The sequence below is a fragment of the Artemia franciscana genome, chromosome 14 (assembly GCF_032884065.1).
Source record: "Artemia franciscana chromosome 14, ASM3288406v1, whole genome shotgun sequence".
Classification (NCBI taxonomy): Eukaryota; Metazoa; Arthropoda; class Branchiopoda; order Anostraca; family Artemiidae; genus Artemia; species Artemia franciscana.
Window position 1 is genome coordinate 38,008,968 of NC_088876.1, and position 23,694 is coordinate 38,032,661.

General features: G+C 32.8%; 1 protein-coding gene across 2 annotated transcripts in view; it reads right to left on the reverse strand.

Annotated features, from left to right (window-relative positions):
- Window positions 1-20,614, reverse strand: part of LOC136035682 (uncharacterized) — a 46,566-nt gene extending 25,952 nt beyond the window's left edge. Inside the window, exons 1-2 of one of the 2 annotated variants that reach the window (XM_065717609.1) lie at window positions 20,486-20,614; window positions 3,621-3,731 (exon numbers count right to left, since the gene is read on the reverse strand). In XM_065717609.1, coding sequence (XP_065573681.1) covers window positions 3,621-3,719 — 99 coding nt within the window. In that variant the 5' untranslated portion in view covers window positions 3,720-3,731; window positions 20,486-20,614. The remainder of the gene's footprint in view (window positions 1-3,620; window positions 3,732-20,485) is intronic. The other variant, XM_065717610.1, reaches the window with a different exon arrangement.
- Window positions 20,615-23,694: the final 3,080 nt, after the last annotated feature.

The window sequence follows — 23,694 nt, forward strand, 5'->3', positions numbered from 1 at the left end:
ACAGTACGAGATTGATAGAGTTAGGTTGGGTTAGTTTGCTCCTGTTTTTCCATGTCCTTTCTCAAATCTTTCTTATGAGAAAATTTTACTCCTCTCCTGTTAATCGTGATATTGCTTCATTAGTCCCACTAACAGTACTTGGGCTTTCAGTGTCTTGAGTTTTGGAGACACGGAAGTTGACTAATTAACCTTTTTTGTTTTGTCGAATTTTTCAAGGTAGACACTAGGCGTTAAATTTAATTCTTTAAAGCACTTTTAACATTTTTCGTAGTTTTTCCTCAAAGCCAAATCCTTGTTTGATTCAAAATCAAGCAGGTTAATCTCCACTATTTTCTGCTGATCTTGAGAGCAATAGTAATATACCAAATATTTCGAATCTTCTGATATGATCTTCATAGATTCAATAACTATTACGAACCATAGAGCAAATTTAGAAAAAGCACACTATTTGTATAAAACTAACTTAATGGCAAGGGTGTCAAATACCCGTACTCATAATAATAATGTCCAGTAATTCAAGCGTGTTATGCAGCCATTTTAGTTTGAGTTTGAGGTATATAGTGAAATCAGGAAAGTGAGGACAAACGTCTCTCCCTTCCCAGGCAAAATCCCTGCAAAGCTTATACATGAATTTGCTTTGTTCCTAGCCCTACCACTCTCGGTTCTAATAAACCAGTGATTTGCATCTGGGACCTTCCCTGGATCGTGGAAAAAGGCCCACATCCGTGCAATTCCCAAAGTGAACCCACCCAAGTCGTGTGATGATTCAAGACCAATCTCCCTAACGCCATGCCTAGCAAAAGTGACAGAATCGTTCATCTTGCGGCGACTACTAGAGCAAGCAAGATAGACTATCGACAAATACCAATATGGGGGACTCCCAAAGTGTGGGACGTCTATATACCTAGTCAGAATGTACGATCAGATCCTGAAATAGCTTGAAAAGCAAGGCTGTTTTGTCAACCTAGCAGCCATCGACTTTCGCAAAGCTTTTGATCTCGTATCACACCTAGTGGTATGCCAAAACCTAAAACGAATGGGTGCTAAACGCCAAACGCTAGCCATTGGGCTCGATTTTCTGTCTGAAAGGCAGCAAAAAGTATTTGCTTTACACGAAGAGGACTGTGACTTAGAGTGGAGTAAAATAACCTGTGGTGCCCCGCAAGGGACGAAACTGGCAGGAATAGCGTTTCTTGCCATAATCAACTACTTGATGGTAGAACATACCGACAAATACAAATTTGTCGAGGATTTGTCGCTCTCACTCCCCTATCTTCTTCATGGCAGTGTCCCCACCAAACAATTCCCCGAAATCACTTTCGATCTACTAAGTTTACAGTGCTCTGATATGAAAATGACTATTAACTCTGTTAAGTGAAAAAAAATTAGACTGAACCCACTAAAGAGAGACTTCGTCCCCCCTGAAGTTCCTTTCCCTGTTGTGAGTGAGGTGAAAATACTAGATGTCATTTTCTCACATGATTGCACCTTTACTACCCATATTAATAGTGTGACCCGTAAAGCAAACGCAACTCTGCAAACCCTTTCAAAAAATGCGTCACTTCGGGTGCAACGCCCACAGTCTTCTGCGGACATACGTATGCTACGTACGCCCCATACTTGAATACGCCTGTCCCGTCTGGGGCCCGTCAGTGTTGAGAACCATCTACCTAATGCAGGAACTGGAGTCAGTCTAAAAACAGGCAACCAGGATCATCCAGAATAACAGAGACATTTCCCACCACGATGCCCTAGCAACCCTTGAACTCAAAAGTCTGGAACTCAGTTTGGGCGAGCTTATCCAGAGGTTTGGAAAAATGTTGCTGCCTAACCCTGCTCACCGTGATATTTTACCACCTGAAGCCTTGACAGTCAGCCGTACAAGACAGAAGGTAAAACTTGTGCCTGAGCGTGCTCGGACAAACCGCTACCAGAACTCTTTTGTCCCTTTTTTTACGTCAATATATAATAGTGCATAATAACATGTTTTGTATTTCAACATCAAATTAGCCACTTGAGCTACGATTGCTGTTTAAATAAACCTCTCCCTCTCCCTCTCTCTCTCTCTCTCTCTCTCTCTCTTGTGACAGAAAAGCATGCGTAGCTTTGTTTGGCCTCGGGTAGCATGGTGCTGCAGAGAGCTAGTAGCAGTATTAGCATTTCAACATTTGATCGTGTCTTGGATTAAAACTTCACCTCTTCTTTAGACAGGTCGGTAATTTCAGATACCGTCTGAAAACTCAGTACAGCACCATCAAACTTCCAACCAATGGACCATTTGACTTCTTAACCACACCTTAACGTTTTAATAACTTTGTAACGTTGATTCTAAATTAAAATCGAATAGTTGTGGGCATCAAGCCATGGCTAACTGTAGACAAAGCCAAGACAGATAGTCCGATTGAGTGAGAGGCAAATCTGGCAGACCATAAGAATCAGCAAAATTTGCAAAATAAGGACTTTCAGGAGAGGTAGTAAGTGTTACACTAATTGGTATGGATGTACCATTTTGTTTTTCTTCCCGGGAAATTGAACGAAATTCGTTCTATTCATTTACTTATCCATTGTAGTGGCTCATCTTTTTTTAAGCTTGAATTTATTTGCCTATTTTGTTGCCTTCAGTCACAGTTTCACAACCATCTTAGCGAGAAGAATCTTGGTTTCACTTGTAGTCCATGTGCAGCAGGCTGAAATATGGCTGCCAAATGTGCATTGCTAGGTTCTACCAATTCATTCCAGTTCATTTCTTTACTACTGAAAAAACATTAGAATTTCATATTTTACCTGTTTTGTGCAAAAAAACTCACCCCCCCCCTGCAATTAATCTTAATGATTTCCTCAGTTGATAAAGTCATGGCTAAATCCTTCAAAAGCAACCACAGAGAAAGCCAAATCTTCCAAATTAAATATTTCTTTCGGAGCTGATCTTATTAACTAGGGACAAGAAAAGAGAAATACAGAAAAGTAAGAGAAACATGGGGGAAGAGAGTGAAATAGACAAAGAGAGTGAGGAAGAGGAAGAGTGACAGAGAAAACAGAGAGCAAGATCCAGCCGAAATTTCACCCTCCCCCACATTTACATCCATATTTTCGATACAATATTTTTTCTATGTGCTTGGGAGAAATCATTTGTTCGGTAGTCAATGAAAAGAATGGCAACCCTTTGTATCAAATACTTGGCCAAAGCACAGGGGAGCACACAAGAAAAGGACACAGAAATAAAGAAAAGTAAAGCACAAAGAAAGCAAAGGGGAGGGCAAAGTAAAGTAAAACACAGAGAAATGAAAACCAATTCTAATGCCTTACAATATCAAGGGTACCAACTGACTGTTGATGTGTTTTCTGTATCTTCCAAAATATACTAGATCTAAATCCATCCCCATATTCAAAACCAAATGCTTGAAATAGCGGTTGATCTGAGTCAATATACTATCAAGCAATCAAGTGAAAAAAATATCACCAACAGATTTTAAATTCGTGGGCAATAAGATTGTATTTACATCTTCTGTTCCTTTTTATGGCAAATTATCAATCCCCAATATTTCTTAAGAAATTATATCTTTGTCACTTTGGATGCATGTTTGATATCAAATCCAATAACAATAAAAAAAAAATTATACCTCCACTTCATTCCAACGATCATCTACGATAAATTCAACTACATATTCATCGTCATTCAAAAATTTTTGTTGTTGTGTCTCTCGGGCTGATTTCTCCATTTAGTCAAATACCTAAAAAAAATATCTTTTCTCTTTAAAATGAACGATAATTGTATATTTATTAAATTATTTATAAATTACTTCTCGAAAACGACTCCATATTTTTTTTTTTGGAAAATTGCAATCCTGGAATTTTTCGGCCTGAAAAAATATATAGATCACGAGTTTTAGAAAATTCGTTAAGAGCCTTAATTTTGTAAAAACATTCATAAGAGTAACGTCATATTTATGAGCAATTTGTGTCTAACAAGAAATTCTATCGTTTTTAATGTCTATGACGCATACAAAATTGCACAAGGAAAATGGTTAAGCATAAAACACCAACTGAAATGAGTATATTTAAAAAAAGGCATTTTCAGCAGTTTCTTAATAACTGAAGGAGTAAACATAAATTAAAACTTGCTTACAATGAACAAACCGGACTACCAATTAACACAAGATCAATGCAACCACCTGAGAAATGTATATTCACAATAAGTGAAAATTAACAACCTAGACCATCAGATGTGACTAGACCAATCCGAGCAGCTTGGGTAAAGGGCATTGAAAAAATATCTGAAGTAATGATAAACAAAAATGAAGAACAAAGAAATTTGGGAAAGAATACTTGCAAAAACGATAAATACAACGAGTAAAACCGAAAGCAAAGAAAAAAGTAACATGTGAAAAGATAAGCGCCAAGAAAAATTACAACGAGTCAAAAACGAAAGTTAAGAACAAAGAAATATGCGATTACAAGACTTGTGAAAACGATGATCAAAACGAATCAAAAATGAATTTGATGAGCAAAGAAGGCGTTTCAAGTAGTTTCATAATACCTAGAGTACAAAAACGTAAATTAACAACTGGTCAAAATGAACAAACTGGACCATAAAATAGGATAAGATCAAGAGAACAATCTGAGATATGTAAATTCACGGGTGAAAATGAACAGCCTAGACCATCAAATGTGACAAGAATAATCTGATCAGTTAAGGTAAAGGGTATTGATAAAATGTCTGACGTAATGATAAACGAAAATGAAGAGAAAATGGAATATGTGTTAAAATACTTCCGAAAAAGACAATTATAAATAGTCTAAAACGGAGAAACTGGAAGAACAAAGAAATCTGCAGTTAAGAGATAAGTTGCGGCAAGGATTACAATAAGTACAAAACGCATATGAAGAACAAGAAGATATTTGGTTACAAGACATACAACAACAATGATCAGAGCGAAACAAAACTGAAAATGAAGAACAGAGAAATATGTGGTTAGAAGATATACGAGAGCAAAGGCAAAAAAATATGCCATTAGAAGATATGGTCAGCAAGAATAAGAACGTGTCAAAACGAAAGTGAAAAACAAAATATTGCACGATTAGCAGACACCCAAAAGAGAGTATCAGAACGCGTCAAAAAAGGATTTGAAGAACAAAGAATTCTGCTATTAGAAGACGGTGACAGCGAGAATCAGAACAAATCAAGAATGAAAGTTAAGTAGAAAGGAATATAAAGTTAGAAGAACAGCACCGTCACAATCATCGAAGCCAACAATCTGTGGCGCGAAACTCAGTGCAAATCTATAGTAAAGATCCAGCAAACTAAGCAATTGTCAATTAAAAATTATCTGAACCCTTCAGGGTTGTATATATTCACCGTAGTCCTCCACCACTGTGGAGCAGCCGACAAAGATGATGCATTTTGAGGTTTCTGCGTACTTAGTCAAATTGCATTGCCACCTGAACGATTTCCTAAGGAATTTGGCTTAGCCTTCTATAGGGTGTCACTTAATCTCTAAAGAGTTAATCTCTAGAGAGAAAAACAAATTCAAAGGTTGAGCCCAAGTTTTTCTCTAGCTTCATTCAACGTAAACGAAGATCGAACCATCAATAGTCATTATTCGTTATTCGAATATATATTCGAATATTTAATCCTTATTCGTTTTTTTTAAGTCATGAGGGATCAGATAAGTAATAAAAGCTCAGTAAAGAAACTCTGGTGTGAATTCAATTCCTCTTCTAAGCAGAGAATTCGTTACTATTAGACGTGGTCATCTCTGTCTTGTCTTCCAACCATAGATTTTGTTGTTCGTTTTTACTCATCAGTAGTATAGCAACATAGTAAATGTATGTTTTGCCCACTCATTCATTCACTTTGCATCATTTTCAGTGCATTTTACATCATTTTAATAATAATTATTGCACATTTTTACAATTTTCCATCCCTATATTCAACATAAAAACAGGTCCTTGGAAATAAAATTTGGTTTTATTTTTGTACTTTTCTGAATGTGAATACGAGTTATAGACCACAACCAATCAATTTGCCCCCTTTTCAGTTGAATTAACACATTTTTGAATTAAAAATTCCAACAGTTTGATAATTTCCCATTCTGAGCTTTAAAATTTTAACAGGTCTTTTAAAAAAAGGATTTGATCATATTCCATTTTTCTTATACTACCAACAAAATGTATCAATTTAATATTTAGAGGATAGTTCGATATCAATGTCTATATTATTTATTTTTTCTTTAAATAACCTTTAAAATCATACCTTTATCTAATTTTTTAAATATCTTTCCAAGATCAGCTACTTTAGAATCAAATAGTTTAGGTCGAAAAGGATCAACCGTTTCACCTTTATAATCAATAGCAATTACGAGTTTATTTCCATATTTAGGTGTAACACATTTCATTCCTGTGATTGTGTCTTCTGTTCCAATGTCTAAATCTTGGTTCCTGATAGTTTGATTATATTTATTTTCCATTTACATTTGCTTAAAAGTTTGCCATTTATTAATTGCTAATTCTGTTAAACAAATTTCCAAATCGAAATATTAACATATAATTTGCTATCAATGACTTCCGTGATTGCTTTTATTTCAGAAAATAAGCAGCAGTAAATGTTATATAAATTAGCAGATACTTAATAAAATAAAAGTTTAATTTCTATATCAGCAGTTGATCCACTTTGAAAAATATTCGATTCATGCTTTAAACCATCATAATAAAACAAAGGATATACTGTTTTAAAGTAACTGTAACTTACAATTGTTGCACTATCAACATTTTTATGTTTATATCCTAACTGCAAAATCGTTGATAAGCATTAGAATAATCTTAATTAGCATCACTGAAATCTCATTTAAGATCTTCTTGTTGATATAATTATTCCGCCTGATTTTAATTATTCCACCTTCTTCGTTAATCCAGCTTCTAATTGAGTCGCTATGAATAAACTGGAATGTAATACTGGTAACATCCATGATAACTGCATTACATCTACTTTAAAATTTTTAGCTCCAGATTTTATAATCATAATGGGAAAACCGTTTCTTTTTAACATAACTTGATGTGTAGTGCCTTTAAAAACGCGACGAATATCTTGACAAATTCCTAATAATCTTGATAATGGTAAACACATACTAACCACGTACCTTTCTTTCGTTTTATTAAATCTTTTAAATGAACAACTATTAAAAGCGTTATTTCGTTTTGTTGTAATGGTTCTACCACCTCCTGCAACAGGTGTAAAACCGCTTTCAAACTCATTTTCTGTTTTAAAGGAATCAACGGATTGTGTTTTACCTTCACACCAAACATATTAGTAGCTGCAATCCGACTATAATCATCTGAAAATTCTAAAAAAAAAAAATTTAAAGCAGTCGCTATACATACATAACCATTGCTTTCCATACATTTTCCATAGATAATATATTTAACATTTCGGATGAAATTAAATCCATTATTTATATAAGTAGCTTCTTAATTATTTTGCATATTTAGTCCATCCCATCGAGTTATTTTCACTTTCGTATAAAGGTAACTATTACTTGGAAGAATTCAAGATTCTGGACCTTTTAAAATGAAATTACAATTCAATTTTTGAGATACATTCAAACTGTTTTCTCTAATTTCTGTATATTCATATTTGGTTGTAGATTCATCAATAATAGGCTTTTCAAATAAGGAGCAACAACTTGATTCACTGCCATTTATAAACAGAAGAAATTATTAAATAAACTTTAAAAGATATTCAAATAGTTGAGGAGGATCTTCGGTTGTCACTAAGGGTGTCACCAAGAGCATTACCGGGGATGTAGTTTAAGTCCTTTCCCTAAAATTATTGCATCCAATAAACCTTTCCTCTGTTCATCGAGATGTTTATTGAAATACATGTTTATTATTTGGAACTACATATTTTAAAGATTTCACATCATTTAACTCTTTTTGAATATCATCTATCCAATCTTTTTCATATTAAATCGCTCTATTTCGAAATAATTCCAGTCGATGTTAAATCGTAGTGTTATACATGGAACAAGCTTTATCTTTTATTTTTTGATGGAAGTCTTAAATAATAAATTGATGATATAGATGATATTTTTAAAGAAACAGCCATCCTATCTTGTCTACAATAATGGTTTCTTATTGATCAACTATTATTACAGCTAAATTTTATTAAATAATTTCATTGACCTTTTTTCAAATCCGAAACATATTCAATATTCTCTCGATTCAGATCAACTTAATCTACTAATCTTTTAGCGCGTTGACATATTCGTTTCGATTCACTAATTCCTTTCGATATGAATCTCACAGAGTAGCATTCCAGGTTATTTTTAGAGCAAAACTCCAGATCGTATCAGTGGTTGTATTCCCATTCACAATTGAACTATCCACTAATGAGCAGTGAATATGTATTTTATCAACATTTCTTGTAATATTAGGAACTTTAGTACTTTCATTATATTTACTGCTTAGTTCATCTTCATTTTCAAATCCTAAAATAAAACATCAATCAATATTAAACCGAAATTTATAATTCTCTTTCAAAATAATAAAATTTAATAATTGCTAGATAGGATGACATACTGATTGGGCATCGACATAGGGGAGAACCGAAATAACGAGTTAAGAAATAATTTAAGCTCTTTTCATGATGCAATTCTATTCATCATTTATCCTTATTTTTTTCATCCTTATTTTTATTCATCATTACTATTTTCTATTCATCCTTATTTTCCCCCTGTATTCAAACGTATTGTTTTTAAATTGATCACTAATATTATACCATGGATATCATAGTGTACATTGAGTTAAAGCTATTTCATAATCAGTGTTTCAATTTAACTTGAGCAGGTTACTTTTATAAGACTGTTCAATTTCACTTTTGTTACCACCAATAATAATCAAAACCATTTATTAGAAAAGTATTTTTGTTCATAAAATCCAAATTCTAAGATAGTTGTTTCAAATAGTATTATAATCATTTTTCTTAATAATTTATTTTTGAATAATAAATCGAGTAGGTAAATAGCTTCATTTCTCATTTCATGAGATGTATTTCCATCAGCTTTGCTGCATAGCAAACTATAAAATTTTTCAATCATATCATTTGCATTCATGTAAATCCCAGTTCCTTGCTGAGGTTGTATAACATCAAATTCATCTTCAATAGCTTTTAACCTTTTTCTGTAGATTTTTACGAACTGAGACTTTTTTTTACTCACTAAATTTCAAATCTTTCATCTTTCCTCCATATCTTTGATTAGGTGTTCCTGATTCACCGATTGCCTCATTTCAATGTCTATAATTGTCTAAATAAAAACTAGGCATTTCAAATTAAGATTCCGTAGGATCATAGTCCTTACTGATTCCTCTCAAAAGTTCATCATCTATCCCAGAATCGACATTAGCAATGAAATTTGGCTTATTCGGAGGTAAAATAATTTGACTCAAATGAGCTTGATTGCTTGCTTGCTTGTAAAATTGATGCGTTGCTTAAAGCTTCATCCCATCGTTTCAATAGTCTTTTCAAATTTACGTCATTTTCATTTAATTTATCAGTAATCATATTTGTATTTTTATCTTCTGCTTCAACGACTAGAGCACCCAACTTTTCAGCATAGTCAGGAAATCAAGCTTGCTTTATGGAACGTTCTTGAAATATATTTCTTCGTGTTTCTCTACTTTTCACTATACTCACTAATAATTTATTCAACTTTATAAGATCAATTTATAAAATGAAAGTTTTATTGGATAACTTTCGAGAGTTCCATTTTGTAAAAATCACCAATAATGAGTTCACCAGTTTTATCTGACCCTTCATAGGTTATAGGGGTTGAATGTTTCACTGCAGCTATTTGAAACACTTCAACTGTATAATTTGGTAGGTCACTTTTATCAAAAACACCCTTACTTTTACTAATTCTGACCAAATCACCAACGCTGGATTTGCTTGTGGATGATTTTTGAACTTCGACATCATGAAATAAATTAGTATAGACCTTGTTTTCATCCCCTTTTTTACTCTCTTCTATTATTTCATTTTGATGGATCAACGAAAAGAATTGTAATAATTGTCAACGAACGACGGTAATTTTTATCCAACGTTTTGTGTTGTTATGAGTTAAATATTTCCATAACTTCTCTCTGATTGTTGTATTAAACCATGCAACAATTTGGGCTTTCAATTTACTTTCAGATGAGAACCAATGAATGTCATGACTTTTAAAAACACTTGAACGTTTTTTATAACAATTTGTTTACCTTTATTTGTTTGTAATTTTTTAGGTTTTCTATTTTTAGATAAACCCCTCAAAGCATTTATAATTTCCGTTTTGTCTTTTAAAGGATTACAACAAGCATATTTACAAAAACAATCGATGACTGTGGGAATATATTTAAAATTAGTATTTTCACTTTCATATTGCTGCATATAAACCACACCTGCTTGCCATTGATCATCGATACTATGAACGTTAACTCGTCTTCTTTTAAACGTGTGATAAGCTGAATGGTGTAAAGAATAACTATATTGATTTTGCTACACTTCTTTGATTTTAGTTTTTGATACAGTAAAACCATGTTCTTTTAATTTTCTATGTAAATTATCAATCCCTGAAAAGTTTGAATAGTAGAGTTCTAAAAGTTTTCCATTCGTTACGTCAGCTAATTCGTAAGGTACGTATGTTTATTACTAACAAAAACGTTCGTAAAAAAAAATATAATTGCATTTTCAAGTAATCAGAAATTGGAGGGTAACTAGGCCTCCTCCTGCATTCCTTTTTTTTTATCAAAATCGTCCGACCAAAACTATTAGAAATCCATTTAGCCATTTTAGCACAAAAAATTATTGTGCAAATTTTGTTTTATTTATTCATGTACTGTGAGACAAAATTAAAATATGTATTAATGCAAAAACGTTCAGAAATTAAATAAACTGAAAGTAAGGAGCAACATTAGAACTTAAACCGAACAGAAATTGTTCCTTATATTTAAGGGGTTGTTCCGTTCTGAACGCCTCGCTCTTTACGCTAAAGTTTTTTTTAATTTTTTTTTAAAGTAGTGTTGTGACAAAGAGTCAAACTTTAGCGTAACAAACGGGGCGTTGAAGAGGGTTGTTGTAAATATGTTGGGACAATATCCAGACGAAAAATTTTCAAAAGAAAATGGAATAAATGTTAAAACAAAAATCCAGCCTATGAAGTTTTTTGAAAAGAGTATTACGAAAATCCTTACCTTGGAATTTTATCTATAAAAATGTAATGTAAAAGAATGTAGTGAAATGAATTATGACTGTATGGGATCGCCTGGGACGCATTGGACTTGTTATTTCAATGATCCCAAGTAATCATTTGTAGAATTTTATGATCCTTTTGGAATTCAACTTGGAAATAAAATAGTCAACCATTTAAAGACATCAAAGAAGCAAATTGCCAATCATTCTACTCAAGTCAAGAGTTTTAACAGTATAAATTGTTGTCATTTGTGTGTTCATTATATAAAAAAAAGATTTGGGGGAATGGATCCACATAATTTAGTTTAAATTTAGTTTCAAATATAAATGGAAGAACAATTTGAAAAGAGATTATTTGTTTATCGTAGAAGTTTTAATATTATGGAAGTGTTAGCAATGCTTTCTTAGTATCTAAATTTATATTTAGTGCATCATGTTTATCCACTTTTGCTTTTCTACCTTTCGCTTCTTTAAGTCGTGGGACAGTTCCGATTGAATATTTGAAAAATATCAAAAAGACAGGCCGAGCATAAAACTGCTTGTTTGTTCTATTTATAATTTCTTGCTGTGTATAAATCAGGTCAATTGGTTAATGAAGAAATAATTAAACGAGAATATGAATTACGCAAAACATTAGTATTTTTCCTCGTAAAAAATATATGAAACAAGTACAATTCAGTGGTTATAAACATTGCGTAAAGTCTGTAGATTTTAACACATAAATAATTTTTTTCTTAATTTCCAACCGCTCTTCATAATACATATTTCCTTGGTAAAAAATCATATAAAATAAAGCTAATAGCCCCTTTCTATTTAAATTAGCCAACAAATAGTTTTGTCTCTGGATCCAAGGTGAATCATTTCATCAATCTGAATCTTTTCATCAATTTTTTCAATCCGTTCTATTTCGATAATTAATAATTGTCTCGTAGCTTTTGATGGGTTTAGTTAAAATTAATAAATTATACATTTTCAGAATCCTCATCAAAAGAAAATTCGCTTGATATGTATATTGAAAAAACTCATCATCCGGACCAAAAAAAATTATGGGAAAATAAATAAAGGTTAGTTTCTGTTCACGGTTCTAACAAGATAGCATATGTAGCATGCTTCTCTGAAAAAAAAAACCTTCTACAGGCTGTTATACATTTTTTTTATCTCAATAAAATCTTAACGTTTTGAATGAAAATGTTATAATTAAATAATAATCAAACAAAAATAAAATTTTGTTTTGCAAAACCTCTACACAGGCTTTTATTTTTTATTTTTTATTCTATATGTTTTTCTTATTTTTGGTGATCTAACCTGGGCTCTGAGGCAAACTCTGAGGGTTTTTGCTTGGATGGAAGCTGGCTGCTTCTTAATCCTCAATCTGGGCCCCTCTGGTATGATCGTTTTGACATCGTCAACTGCTACACAAGGTAACAGTGAGAGTCGAATTGTTGGGAAGCAACCAATGATCAGTCGAGCCCTTTATCAACTTGGCCATCATCGACCTGTAGAGAAACTTTCTACTTGGCCATCATCGACCTGTAGAGAAACTTTCTACTTGGCCATCCTAGGCCTGCAGAGAAACTTTATTTATTCTTTTTGTGTTACATTTGACAGGTCTCTGGTGACATTTCAGTTGACGTGTGTTTGGATTTGTTACCAGAACTCAAAATAACGGAATCTCTTGAAAAAAGAGAAAGAGTTAATTAAAAGAAAGAAAAGCAATCATGCGAATTATTTGTTAATATATAAATTATTTTCGACTTGAAAATCCACTAAATTTTGAATTATTATATTTTATTGGTAGTATAAGAAAAATGGATTATAATCAAATTCTTATTTCACAAGACCTGTTACAACCTTAAAGCTCAGGATGAAAAATTAGAAAAATAACGGAAAATTTTAATTTAATATGATGTAAACTCAATTGTATATGGGGTAAATTGATGGGGTGGGATCCTTACCCGAATTCACATTGTGAAAAGGATAAAAAAAACCAAATCTAATTTTTAAGGATCTTTTTTCAAGTTGAATGTAGGGATGGAGAATTGTAAAAATGTGAAATAATTGATATTAAACTGATGCAAAATGGACTGAAAATGAAATAAATTGAATGGATGAGTTCTATGGGGCAGAAAATACATTTGTTTTACTACTCTCATCATTACCTCAGATACTTTTCCATGCCTTTTGTTTTAGCCGTTTAGATTCATTATCTTCTCATATAATTTCTTAAGGCGCCATGGACACCAAAAAATATCGTTTCCAATTTTAACTACAGTTTGCTATTCAAAATTGTCGTTTGCATTTCAATGTGATTTGCGCTGCCGTCGTTAATTCCATGTCTTTTGCTTTAACAGTCAGGGAAGAAATCAGTAACCAAACTCTTGTTTGTAGTGATTTTTATTCGTTTTAAGCTCGATTTTCATTTTAAATTAAATTTTACTCGTTTTATTTATTCATTTACTTAGTGTAGCCTATATTGTATGTTTGTTCACTATGATTGTTTATTTAATTTCTGTTCATTTTAGGTTTTATTTTTTCTTTACTCATAAAAGATACTTTGTCCGTTTTAAGTTTGATTTACATATTCAATTTAAGTTTTACTCATTTTAAGATTTATTTATTCATTTCATTCATTCTTTAATAGTAATTTCTGAATGTACGAGTTTCAATTATTATAAGTTTTTATTTCTGCTGATCTTAAATTTAATATGGCCATTACTTTTCTTTAATTAACTTGTTTTTTGGAAAGTTTTTTTAAATTATTTTCTGTTAGTTTTTTATTGCCAAAGTTTCCAGTTTTTTCAAACAACTTATTTCAATCCAATTTCTTTCAACATAAAAGCACCCAAATTAGTATCAAAGTAATAATATCAAAGTAAGTAAGAAAATATCAAAGTGAACAAAGTAACAATAAGTGACTTGCATATCTCACAGCCCTTGCCTCATAAACAAAAGTTGCTCCATAAATAAGTAAATTCAAGTATCAAATGAAACGAAGTGTCAAAGTAACAATTAGCAACTTGCATAACCCAGTCTTTACCCTGGGAGCTGGGGTGGGGGTCAATCGGGGAGCATAGACATTTGGACTTCGGACTATTTTTAACAAAATGGCTACCTCAAAATTTTGAACAGATACCGCTGAAAAAAGGGTGGGGGAAGGGCGGCTGGTTGCCATTTAATCAATTTTTACTCTCAAAAAAGCACTAAGAGTCTCAATTTCCAATCAATTGAGCCCCCTCCAAAGTTAATACAATTAACCCTTCGACAAGATCTTATATGTTAACAATGGACAGCTTGCATAAGTTAAAAACCCTATGGCTATGGGCATTTTTTCAACACAGAAGTTATATATTTGAATTCTTGACGATTTAGATCAAAATGACTGTTTTAAAATTTTGATTGGACGCATTTGGGGAAAAATGGGTGCGAGGGGGGGAGCTGGCTACCGTCAGATTTTTCTGACTCTAAATAAGAGCGCAATAAATTTTGATGTCCAATTGAAAGAGCCTCCTCTAAAGTTTACACAACCTCGCCTTTCATAAAAACTTTGTTTGTTAATGATGAGTAACTAGCATAATTTATAGACTTTAACCCAAGGATTTGAGGAAGGGTTCAAATCCAAAAAATAGTTATTTGACATTTGGACTACATTGAACAAAATGACAAACTCAAAATTTTGATCAGAAGCTACGACTACTACTACTACTAATAACTCACTGCAACACCAAGCCGCCTGAGGTCAACACAGCTATGCACGCTCCTCTTCCAGCCTAATCTATTCAAGGCCTACCTCTTTATACCCTAACAGGAAGTTCCTATTCCCTTTAAATTTTTATTTGACATCCTCCCAACCCAGACGAGGACGACCTGCTTTTCATGTAGCCCCAGACGGTTGGTCAAAAAGAACAATCTTTGGCAATCTGTCATCCTTCAACCATAGAACGTGACCTAGCAATCTCAACCTTTCTTTCATTATAGCCCTAGATAGCAGGATTGAACCATATTTTTTGTACAGCCTACTGTTTGAAATATGGTCAGTCAGCCGGGTACCCAGAACAATCCGTAGGCAATTTCTCTGGAAAACATCTAGTAAATTTTCGTCTGCTTTTCAGAGCACCCAAGCCTCAGAGCCATATTTGACCACTGTCATCACTGTAGCTTCCAATATTTTAATCTTGGTTGGCAGAAATATCTTCCTATTCTTCCAAACTTTTTTTAACTGTGAAAAAACACCCTGAGCCTTAGCTATTCTACTTTTAACATCTCTAATGCTCCCACCATCTTTACTAATAATACTATCAAGGTAAGTGAAGCTGCCAACCTGATCAATCTTTTTGTTACCCAACGTCGCCTTTTCATCTTCACTTATTCCTAGCCTTAGTGACTTAGTCTTCTTAAGATTAATTTTCAAGCCTATTCTAGCACCCTGAACTTGCAAAACCTCTAAAAATTCATTCATTTATCTCACAATTCCATTTAATATACTTAAATCATAAGCATAATCTAAGTCCAGGAGCGTTTTCCTCTCTATTTGATTCCGTGGCCTCCAATTGCCTTTCCTTTGTTCCATAAGACCAAGCACATAAAAATGATCCATATAAAGGGTGATAGAACAGAACCCTGCTTAACGTCTGATTTAATTCAAAACCAGTTGCTAACCTCATTTCCTACCTTAACCGCAGCAGATTTATTCTTGTTCATAGCAAAAATCACTTTACTGTATTATTCTGGTATACCATATAAGGATAAGACCTTTGCTAACGCTCTTCTATCAACAGAATCAAAAGCTTGCTCATAATCGATAAAACTGGGAACCAAAGGTGTTTGACAACAAAGGGACTTCTAAATTATTAACCTAAGAGTGAAAACTTGGTCGACACACCCTCTACCTTTTCTAAAACCGCACTGTTCTTCCCTTAAAACTTAGTCTACAGCATCTCTCAGTCTAAAAAGTACCATATTACTAAGTAATTTTCTACCTACAGACACCAGACTAATGCCTCAACAATTACAACACTCACTCTTGTCACCTTTCTTATACAGTGGTTTAATTAAGGTTTTTATAAAATCATTAGGTACTTCCCCTTTTTCAAAAATCATATTTATAATCTTCAGTAGCTTATTTCTAACCTCAGAACTACTATATTTAAGAAACTCACTTATCACACTATCAGCACCTGGAGCCTTATTATTTTTTAATCCTTTCAGTACTGTTGCTAATTCTTTATCACATAACAAGCCTTCCTTCACATCCAAGGTATCAAAAACTTTTTAATTTTCATCTATATCTTTTCCTGCAATTGTATCTCAGTTTAGTACATTCTAAAAATGTTCCCTTTCTTTCACTTTTCCCTTATCACTAATTGTTGCCCCATTCCTATCTTTAACTGGGACTATTCTGGATTGACTAATACCTGGCAATTATAGTATATTGTATATAGTATTAGTACACTTTCATCTAGGATGCTTAAATCATCAGCATAATCCAAGTACATAATTTTTTTCCTCCCCATTGGATTCTGTGGTCTCTCATTGCCTTTCCTGTGCTCTTTAAGACAAAATCCATCAAAATGATTTATATAAAGGAGGATAGATGCTAAACTCATTTTTTACATTAACCACAGTAATGTTATTCTTATGCATAGCACTAATCAATTTAATGTATTTGTCATATTAATGCCTTGATAATTATGACACTCACTCTTATCACCTTTCTTATGCTGTGGTTTAATTAAGATTTTCCTAAATTTGCTAGGTACTTTCCTTTTCTAAAAATTAATATTTGTGATTCACAGAAACTTATTCCAGCCTCAGACACACCATATTCGAGAAACTTACCACACTATGAGCATCAGGAGACATATTATTTTTTTAGGCTATGATACCATATATCCCTCCCTGGGCTAGGATACCATACCACAAATCTACCGACCTGGGAATTAAAATCTCCTAACAAAAACACCATATTTCTACCTGAGACCCTATAAATTTTTTTCTCTAGCTTTATGTAAAATTGAGTCACTAGTATCTCTGTCAGTTGGTTCTACAGGGGCATATACTTCTATAGCTGATACCTATATACTGAATTTATATACTGAATATATACTGAATTTGTTGGTCATAAAATGAGTGATTAGCATTCTATTGCTAATGCCTTCCCAACCTAAACAAGACTGTGCAGCTTCCTTATTCATCATAGGTGTTACCACCAATGTTCATGTTTCCTACCCCATGGATATGAGCTTCTGAAACTTCTAATAAGTCCAACTCAACCTGTCAGAATTTGTCAATCAAATGTTGATACAATAGTTATTTTTTTCATAACATTCAAAGTTCCAATTTTCATATTCTTTAAACTATTGAAATTATTTTGGCCTCTGGAAAAACAATGCTCTTGGATGCGAAGACCTAATATATGATATACTAATAATAAGGTTTTAAATAATAATAATAATAATAATAATAATAATTATAAGGTTTTAAATATCTGTAAAATTGTTTCTTATATTTAGGAAAAGTAAATCCTTGATGTGTTTTAGAATTCTAGTGAAATAATATGATCACATTTTCAAAAACTAAAGCCAACAAAAAGAAATTAAAAGTTAAAAATTGAGTTATAACATTGCTTCCCATTCCCTGAAAGTAATATACACTCAAATATCACATATTCAGCGTTTTTCTCACAGTTACTTCGTTATGCAAGGATTTGTAGTAATTATATTGATTTTAAAAATAGATGTAAAATCTTAAGCCAAAAATTGATTTCAAGAGGTTTTTCTGCAAATAAATTAACTTGGCAATTTAAAAAAATTTAGTTTTCATTATAACAAACTTTTAAATAAACATCAAAAGAATTATCTAGAAATACTTAAAGAAATTTTCAACTAATTTTGGAGGTTTGAGAAATGTTGTTGCAGTGCCATTTATTTTGAATTGTGTTTCTAATTGAGTGGATTTTTTTTTAAATCTAGTCACAATGTAAAGATGAATTCTATAAATGTTTAGTTCATTCAGGTTTTTTGCAATGTGTTAATATTTGTGATTTGGTAAAATTTATTATATTTAGTTTACCTATTGTTGCTAAAAAGAGGGATATATTAACAGGATATGCTTGTTTTGGTGTTACTTGGTTGTTTTACATTTGCTGTTTTTTTTTTCTTTCATAGGCATGTATTTTGGGGGTGATACCTGACATGGGGATGCCATGGATATTCTGTGGTAGCCACAACACTTGGCTGGGTAGAGAATTTAAAGTGGCGAAACCCTATATAGGCCAGTGTATTCTCCTGATGAGCCCTTGTGTTAGGTTGTTGCCTCTGAATTATTTGTCTTTAGTATTTTTTTCTATTGTTTGGTAAATGGCAACTTATACTTATTGACGACATGACTGCCTGTCCACAGATTATTCTTTATGGTTGATTGTGTATGGCTATGCTGTTTGACCTATGTGATTGTATGGATGAGTAGGGTTAAGGTCTCATTCAAGTGCTGATCTATATTAGTCACTAATTTAGGAAAACAGTCTTCCTTTTCTCCTTCTGTCTCTCTTTTTTTTTTTTTTCTTTTTTTTTGTGTGTTTGTTCTGTTGCATTGGTGATTTCTCTTTTCATGATATATATATATATATATATATATATATATATATATATATATATATATATATATATATATATATATATATATATATATATATATATATATATATCTATATATATATATATATATATATATATATATATATATATATATATATATATATATATATATATATATATATATATATATAGATATAGATATATATATATATATATATATATATATATATATATATATATATATATATAAATATATATATATATATATATATATATATAAATATATATATATATATATATATATATCTTATTTCAGGGGCTTTCAATTGCATATATGAAAGGTCTGGCTTTTACTACAGGCAAAACTAGAGTTGCCTCCAACTCAAGTACCTTTCAAGATAGCAAGCAGTCTCTAAATTACACTTTTAATCATTCATTTATGTTTCAAATTTACTTTAACCCACCTCATCATTGTCAAATATGTACATTGCCTCTAAGATATATATTATTTTTTATTTTTATAAAGTCCTAGTCTATGGGATTTTTAGTATGAATTCCTGGAAAGAGGTTTTGTTATGTGAATAAAACTTTCAGGAATAAATCCAGAGCTAAAAGGTACAGCCTGGGAAGGTAGTGCCTAGCTACTTTATCTGCCTATATCTTATTTCAAGGGCTTAAAACTGCATACATGAAAGGTCTATACCTATCAGAGTTTTGACAAGCAATGTTATAACTCAATTTTTAACTTTTAATTTCTTTTTGTTGGCTTTAGTTTTTGAAAATGTGATCATATTATTTCACTAGAATTCTAAAACACATCAAGGATTTACTTTTCCTAAATTTAAGAAACAATTTTACAGATATTTAAAACCTTATAAATCAGGATTTTGAAGCTATATGGGTGAAATCACTATTACTGTGTCTCACTTGTGGAGATGAGCAATTTTAAAAGAATTCACTTTGATGACACAAATGTTATTAAAGATAATCAATGGTCAATGCCCTCCAAGGGGAGAGGGAGTAGAGATTGGTGCACCAAAATATCTTCCTTGGAGATTGTTAAGGTGCTGGATACATCCCTGAAAGCTCTATTCATCTAGCCTAACTGGATAACTTTTCAAAACAGTGACCACCCCTTAAACTAGAGTTTTATCAATAAGTTTTCATAATGAAATTTTGATTCTGAAAGAAGGCTATAAAGTATAATGGAGCTGTATTTAAAATGTGTGGATCAAAATTATTCTGCATACAAAAAAGTGAGAGTTGTAGGATATTTATTAACTGTCTTTTAGGCATGTAGGCTAGCCACAAATAAGAAAACAGCTATCATCTTTGAAGGTATGTAATTGGCTTAAAATTTAATTTCTAGGTAATGCAATAGCCTAATTATTTCAGAAATAGTAAAAAAAAGGCATCAAGTGGTATGCTCACCTCATTTCTGTGTCAGTAATTTAAACAACCCCAAATCTATCAAATTCAAAGTCTGAAGACACATCAAGGCTTTTTCCTAAAAATCTCAATGGGCAATTGATCTAGAAATTTACCAATCTCCTACCGAGTTACAAAATAGGCCAATGACCTCCTAAATTTTGTAATTAGCCTACAGTATTTTGATCAGAAGATGAAATGTCCTGTTAGGACTTAGAATAGGAGAAATAAAAAATGAAATTACTAGTTTTGGGACTCAATCTAGATTAAAGGAAAATGATGAAAACTACGGTATCATGTTTCCAAGTCAATCCAATGTATTCCCGCTAGTATTTGAACATTTCAAAAAAAGATGTTCATCACAACCAGCGCTGCCGCTAGGCAAAGTTGCCCAATGGTGGCTGTGGGAAAACGCTTCATAGTCTAAAAAAACAAGCCCTACCTGTCTCAGCACAGACTTACAGTTAGGAAAAGTAGCATTGGTAACAATTTTCCATGAGGTCCATTTAATAGGGTAAATATGCACGACTTACACCATAGAAGGGGTTGTAGGCCTTATGCTTATCATAAAATTCATAGCGGAGAAGTGCTAAGCAACAAAGAGAAATAATGATGCATAACCAAAGCTGATAAAGCCTTTAAATCTAAACAGATGATAAGAGCAATTTTTTCTTATCTTAATATCTGTTGGTTTTTGTTCTGCTTACTGTATTTTTTATGCTGCTCAGGATTGGCTGGAACACGTCTCTTGTGATTTCTTTAGGAGCAATGAGTTGCACCAAGAATAAGATTCACCGGCAACTGCATGCAATTAAAATAAAAGCGAGTTTAACAGAAAATACTTTGAAAAATCTTCAAAAAAAGTTCAGATGTCTTTTTGTTACTTTTTTACGCGTTAAACCCAAATTTGGGGAGAGGGTTTTATTCTTATGTCCCTTTCCCTTATTAGTATATGTGTTTGTTTTTTTGCATTGCTTTGTATTTGATTTATTCATATTGGATTCAATTGGTTTGGATAGAAATACTCAATTATATTGATAGATTTTTTTCAATGTATTTCTTCTGCTACACGTTCTTTGCGTAAGTATCTAATAGTCCAAAATATTGGTAAACACTGAAAGATGCGCATAATTGACTAAAGAATTGTCATGCAAGACAATTTGCAGGATTTTGCGCGTACGGTGAGTTTCCAGAGCTTACAACTAGCCTTGCAGAAAGGCACAATGTATTTAGCTAAGTTACTGTGTCTACCAAAGCATTCATGAGAACGGGGACAATACCAAAGCCTTTATGCTCTTTCCCGGGTTAAACTCAATGGTCGTGTTCAGAGTTGTCAGCATGTGGTTCTTGTTGCTCGACGTTTGAGCCTATAAAGTGTATGCTTCTTATCAATAGTGACATTTTTATGGGTTGTGAAGTCAAAGAAACTGATGGCCAAACAACTGATTTACATAATATCGTAGTCTCCTTTGAGCCTCAAATCCCTGAGTGTGTAATGGATCTTATTGCCATTTTTTTGTTTTTGTTTTTTTACGTGAAAGATGAAAAAAAGGTGTTGATTTTGTCATAGGGACTAATCAACACGGGGTTTAACAGGGGCAAGAGAATAAAGTTTCAGATATTGCTCTTACTAATATTCATCATAGAAAAGGGTCGTTCCACTATCGCATTTCTAAATGGCAAACTCAACAGGTTAATGCTCTCCTGGCTAACTCAATAAAAGGGGATACCACAACAACATCAAGATAATGTAGGACAACTATCAAGAACTGAGAGAAATCTTTGGGGATTGTCCCCCCACACACAAATGACTAATAAGCGTCCAAAAGTTTCATCAACTGATTCTCCAAGATACTGATATTAGTGGTAACAACAATTATCAATATCAAGTCTCAGAATTGGGTTGTAATTGAGACAAGCATGTCGCAAGGGGTAAGAATTTCAGTTCGAGGAACGAATCCAGAGCAGAAGAAGGCATTTGTTTAAGCACCACTTAAGTCGCAGCTTTTAGGAAAACCAAAAACCGCATTTTGATTTTGCTCTTCTCTGCGTCGGAAAGTTGAGATTTGACCAGTTCAATCAGGAACTTAAGTCCGTTATCAAGTTTATCTGGTGGCAAGTATTTGATTTCAAGGTCTATGTTAACCATCACAGACACTACAGAAAAGTGGAGTATCCTACGCAGGAGATTTAGCATAAAACCCTGCAGCTCTTTAAAAATATAAAATTGGTCAGCGTGTTTGTACTGAAACAGCAAGTTGGCCCATTGAAATTCGGTCAGAAATGGTTTCAAGAACATAATGATATATTATAAACATCAACCAAAACCTTTTTACAAAGTCTGTCAAATATATCAAAACAGGAAAGATCTGCATAAAATTCAAGTCTTGCCTTAATCTGAGCAGCAATCAAGTTTCTCGTAACAATTAGGATAAGAAACTTGAAAAGTTTGTTCACTTAAATTAGCGTTATTCAGCTTGCATCCTAGACACAGAACCATTTGGAAATAAATTCCCTAAACGGAAAAAAAATACAGAATAGCGTTCCATGCGTTAAAGAAAGTCGTTTCGATGTATAGTCACTGCTGAGCCAAAGTGATTTTGGAATTTTGGCACGGTCCCGAACTTTCTGTCAAAATAAGCCCAAAACAAACCCATTTTTAAATAAAAGCCCACGTTCTCACCCCACATCTACTTCAAAATTCAACCCACCCCTGACAGCTAAAACATGCCCACGGGGCGGAAAACAAGCCCATCTGGTAACCCTGCCACCAGCTGAAAACAAATCTATTGATTTTTTGAAAAATTGCTAGATCAGATAGATGATTACTATATTCTCGAAAAAGCATTAAATTAGCAAAAAAATCACTGAAATTACAAGTTATCTTGCAAAAGAAGAAAACGATATTTATGAGACACCAAGGTAAGTAGGGCTATGTTCCATCCTCTTTTATATGAATCACTTTGATGGACTTTGTCTTAAGGAGCACAGGAAAGTCAACGGGAGAACATTGAATCAAATGGGGAGGAAAAACTTTCCTGAACTTAGTTTCTTCTCATAGTCTGTGAGCAAAATGAAGGAAATTTTAGCGGTTTTACAAGCTCAGTGTGCTAGGATAGGTTTGAAAATTAATGCTAAGATGCCTAAGTCGCTAATGCTAGGAATAAGCGAGGAGGAAGAGCTGACGTTGGGTAATGAAAAGACTGATCAGGTCAACAGCTTTACCTACCTTGGTAGTATTATTATTAAAATAAATGGGAGCAGCGAAGATGTTAAAAGTAAAATAGCTAAGACTCAGGCTGTTTTTCAGAATTAAAAAAGCTTGAAAGAATTGAAAGAAATGTCCGCAAATAAGATTAGAATACTGAAAGCAGCACTCATAACATTGGACAAACAATGTTACCAAGCATGGGCACTACGAAAAGTGGATGAAGATTTGCCAAATATTTTCCA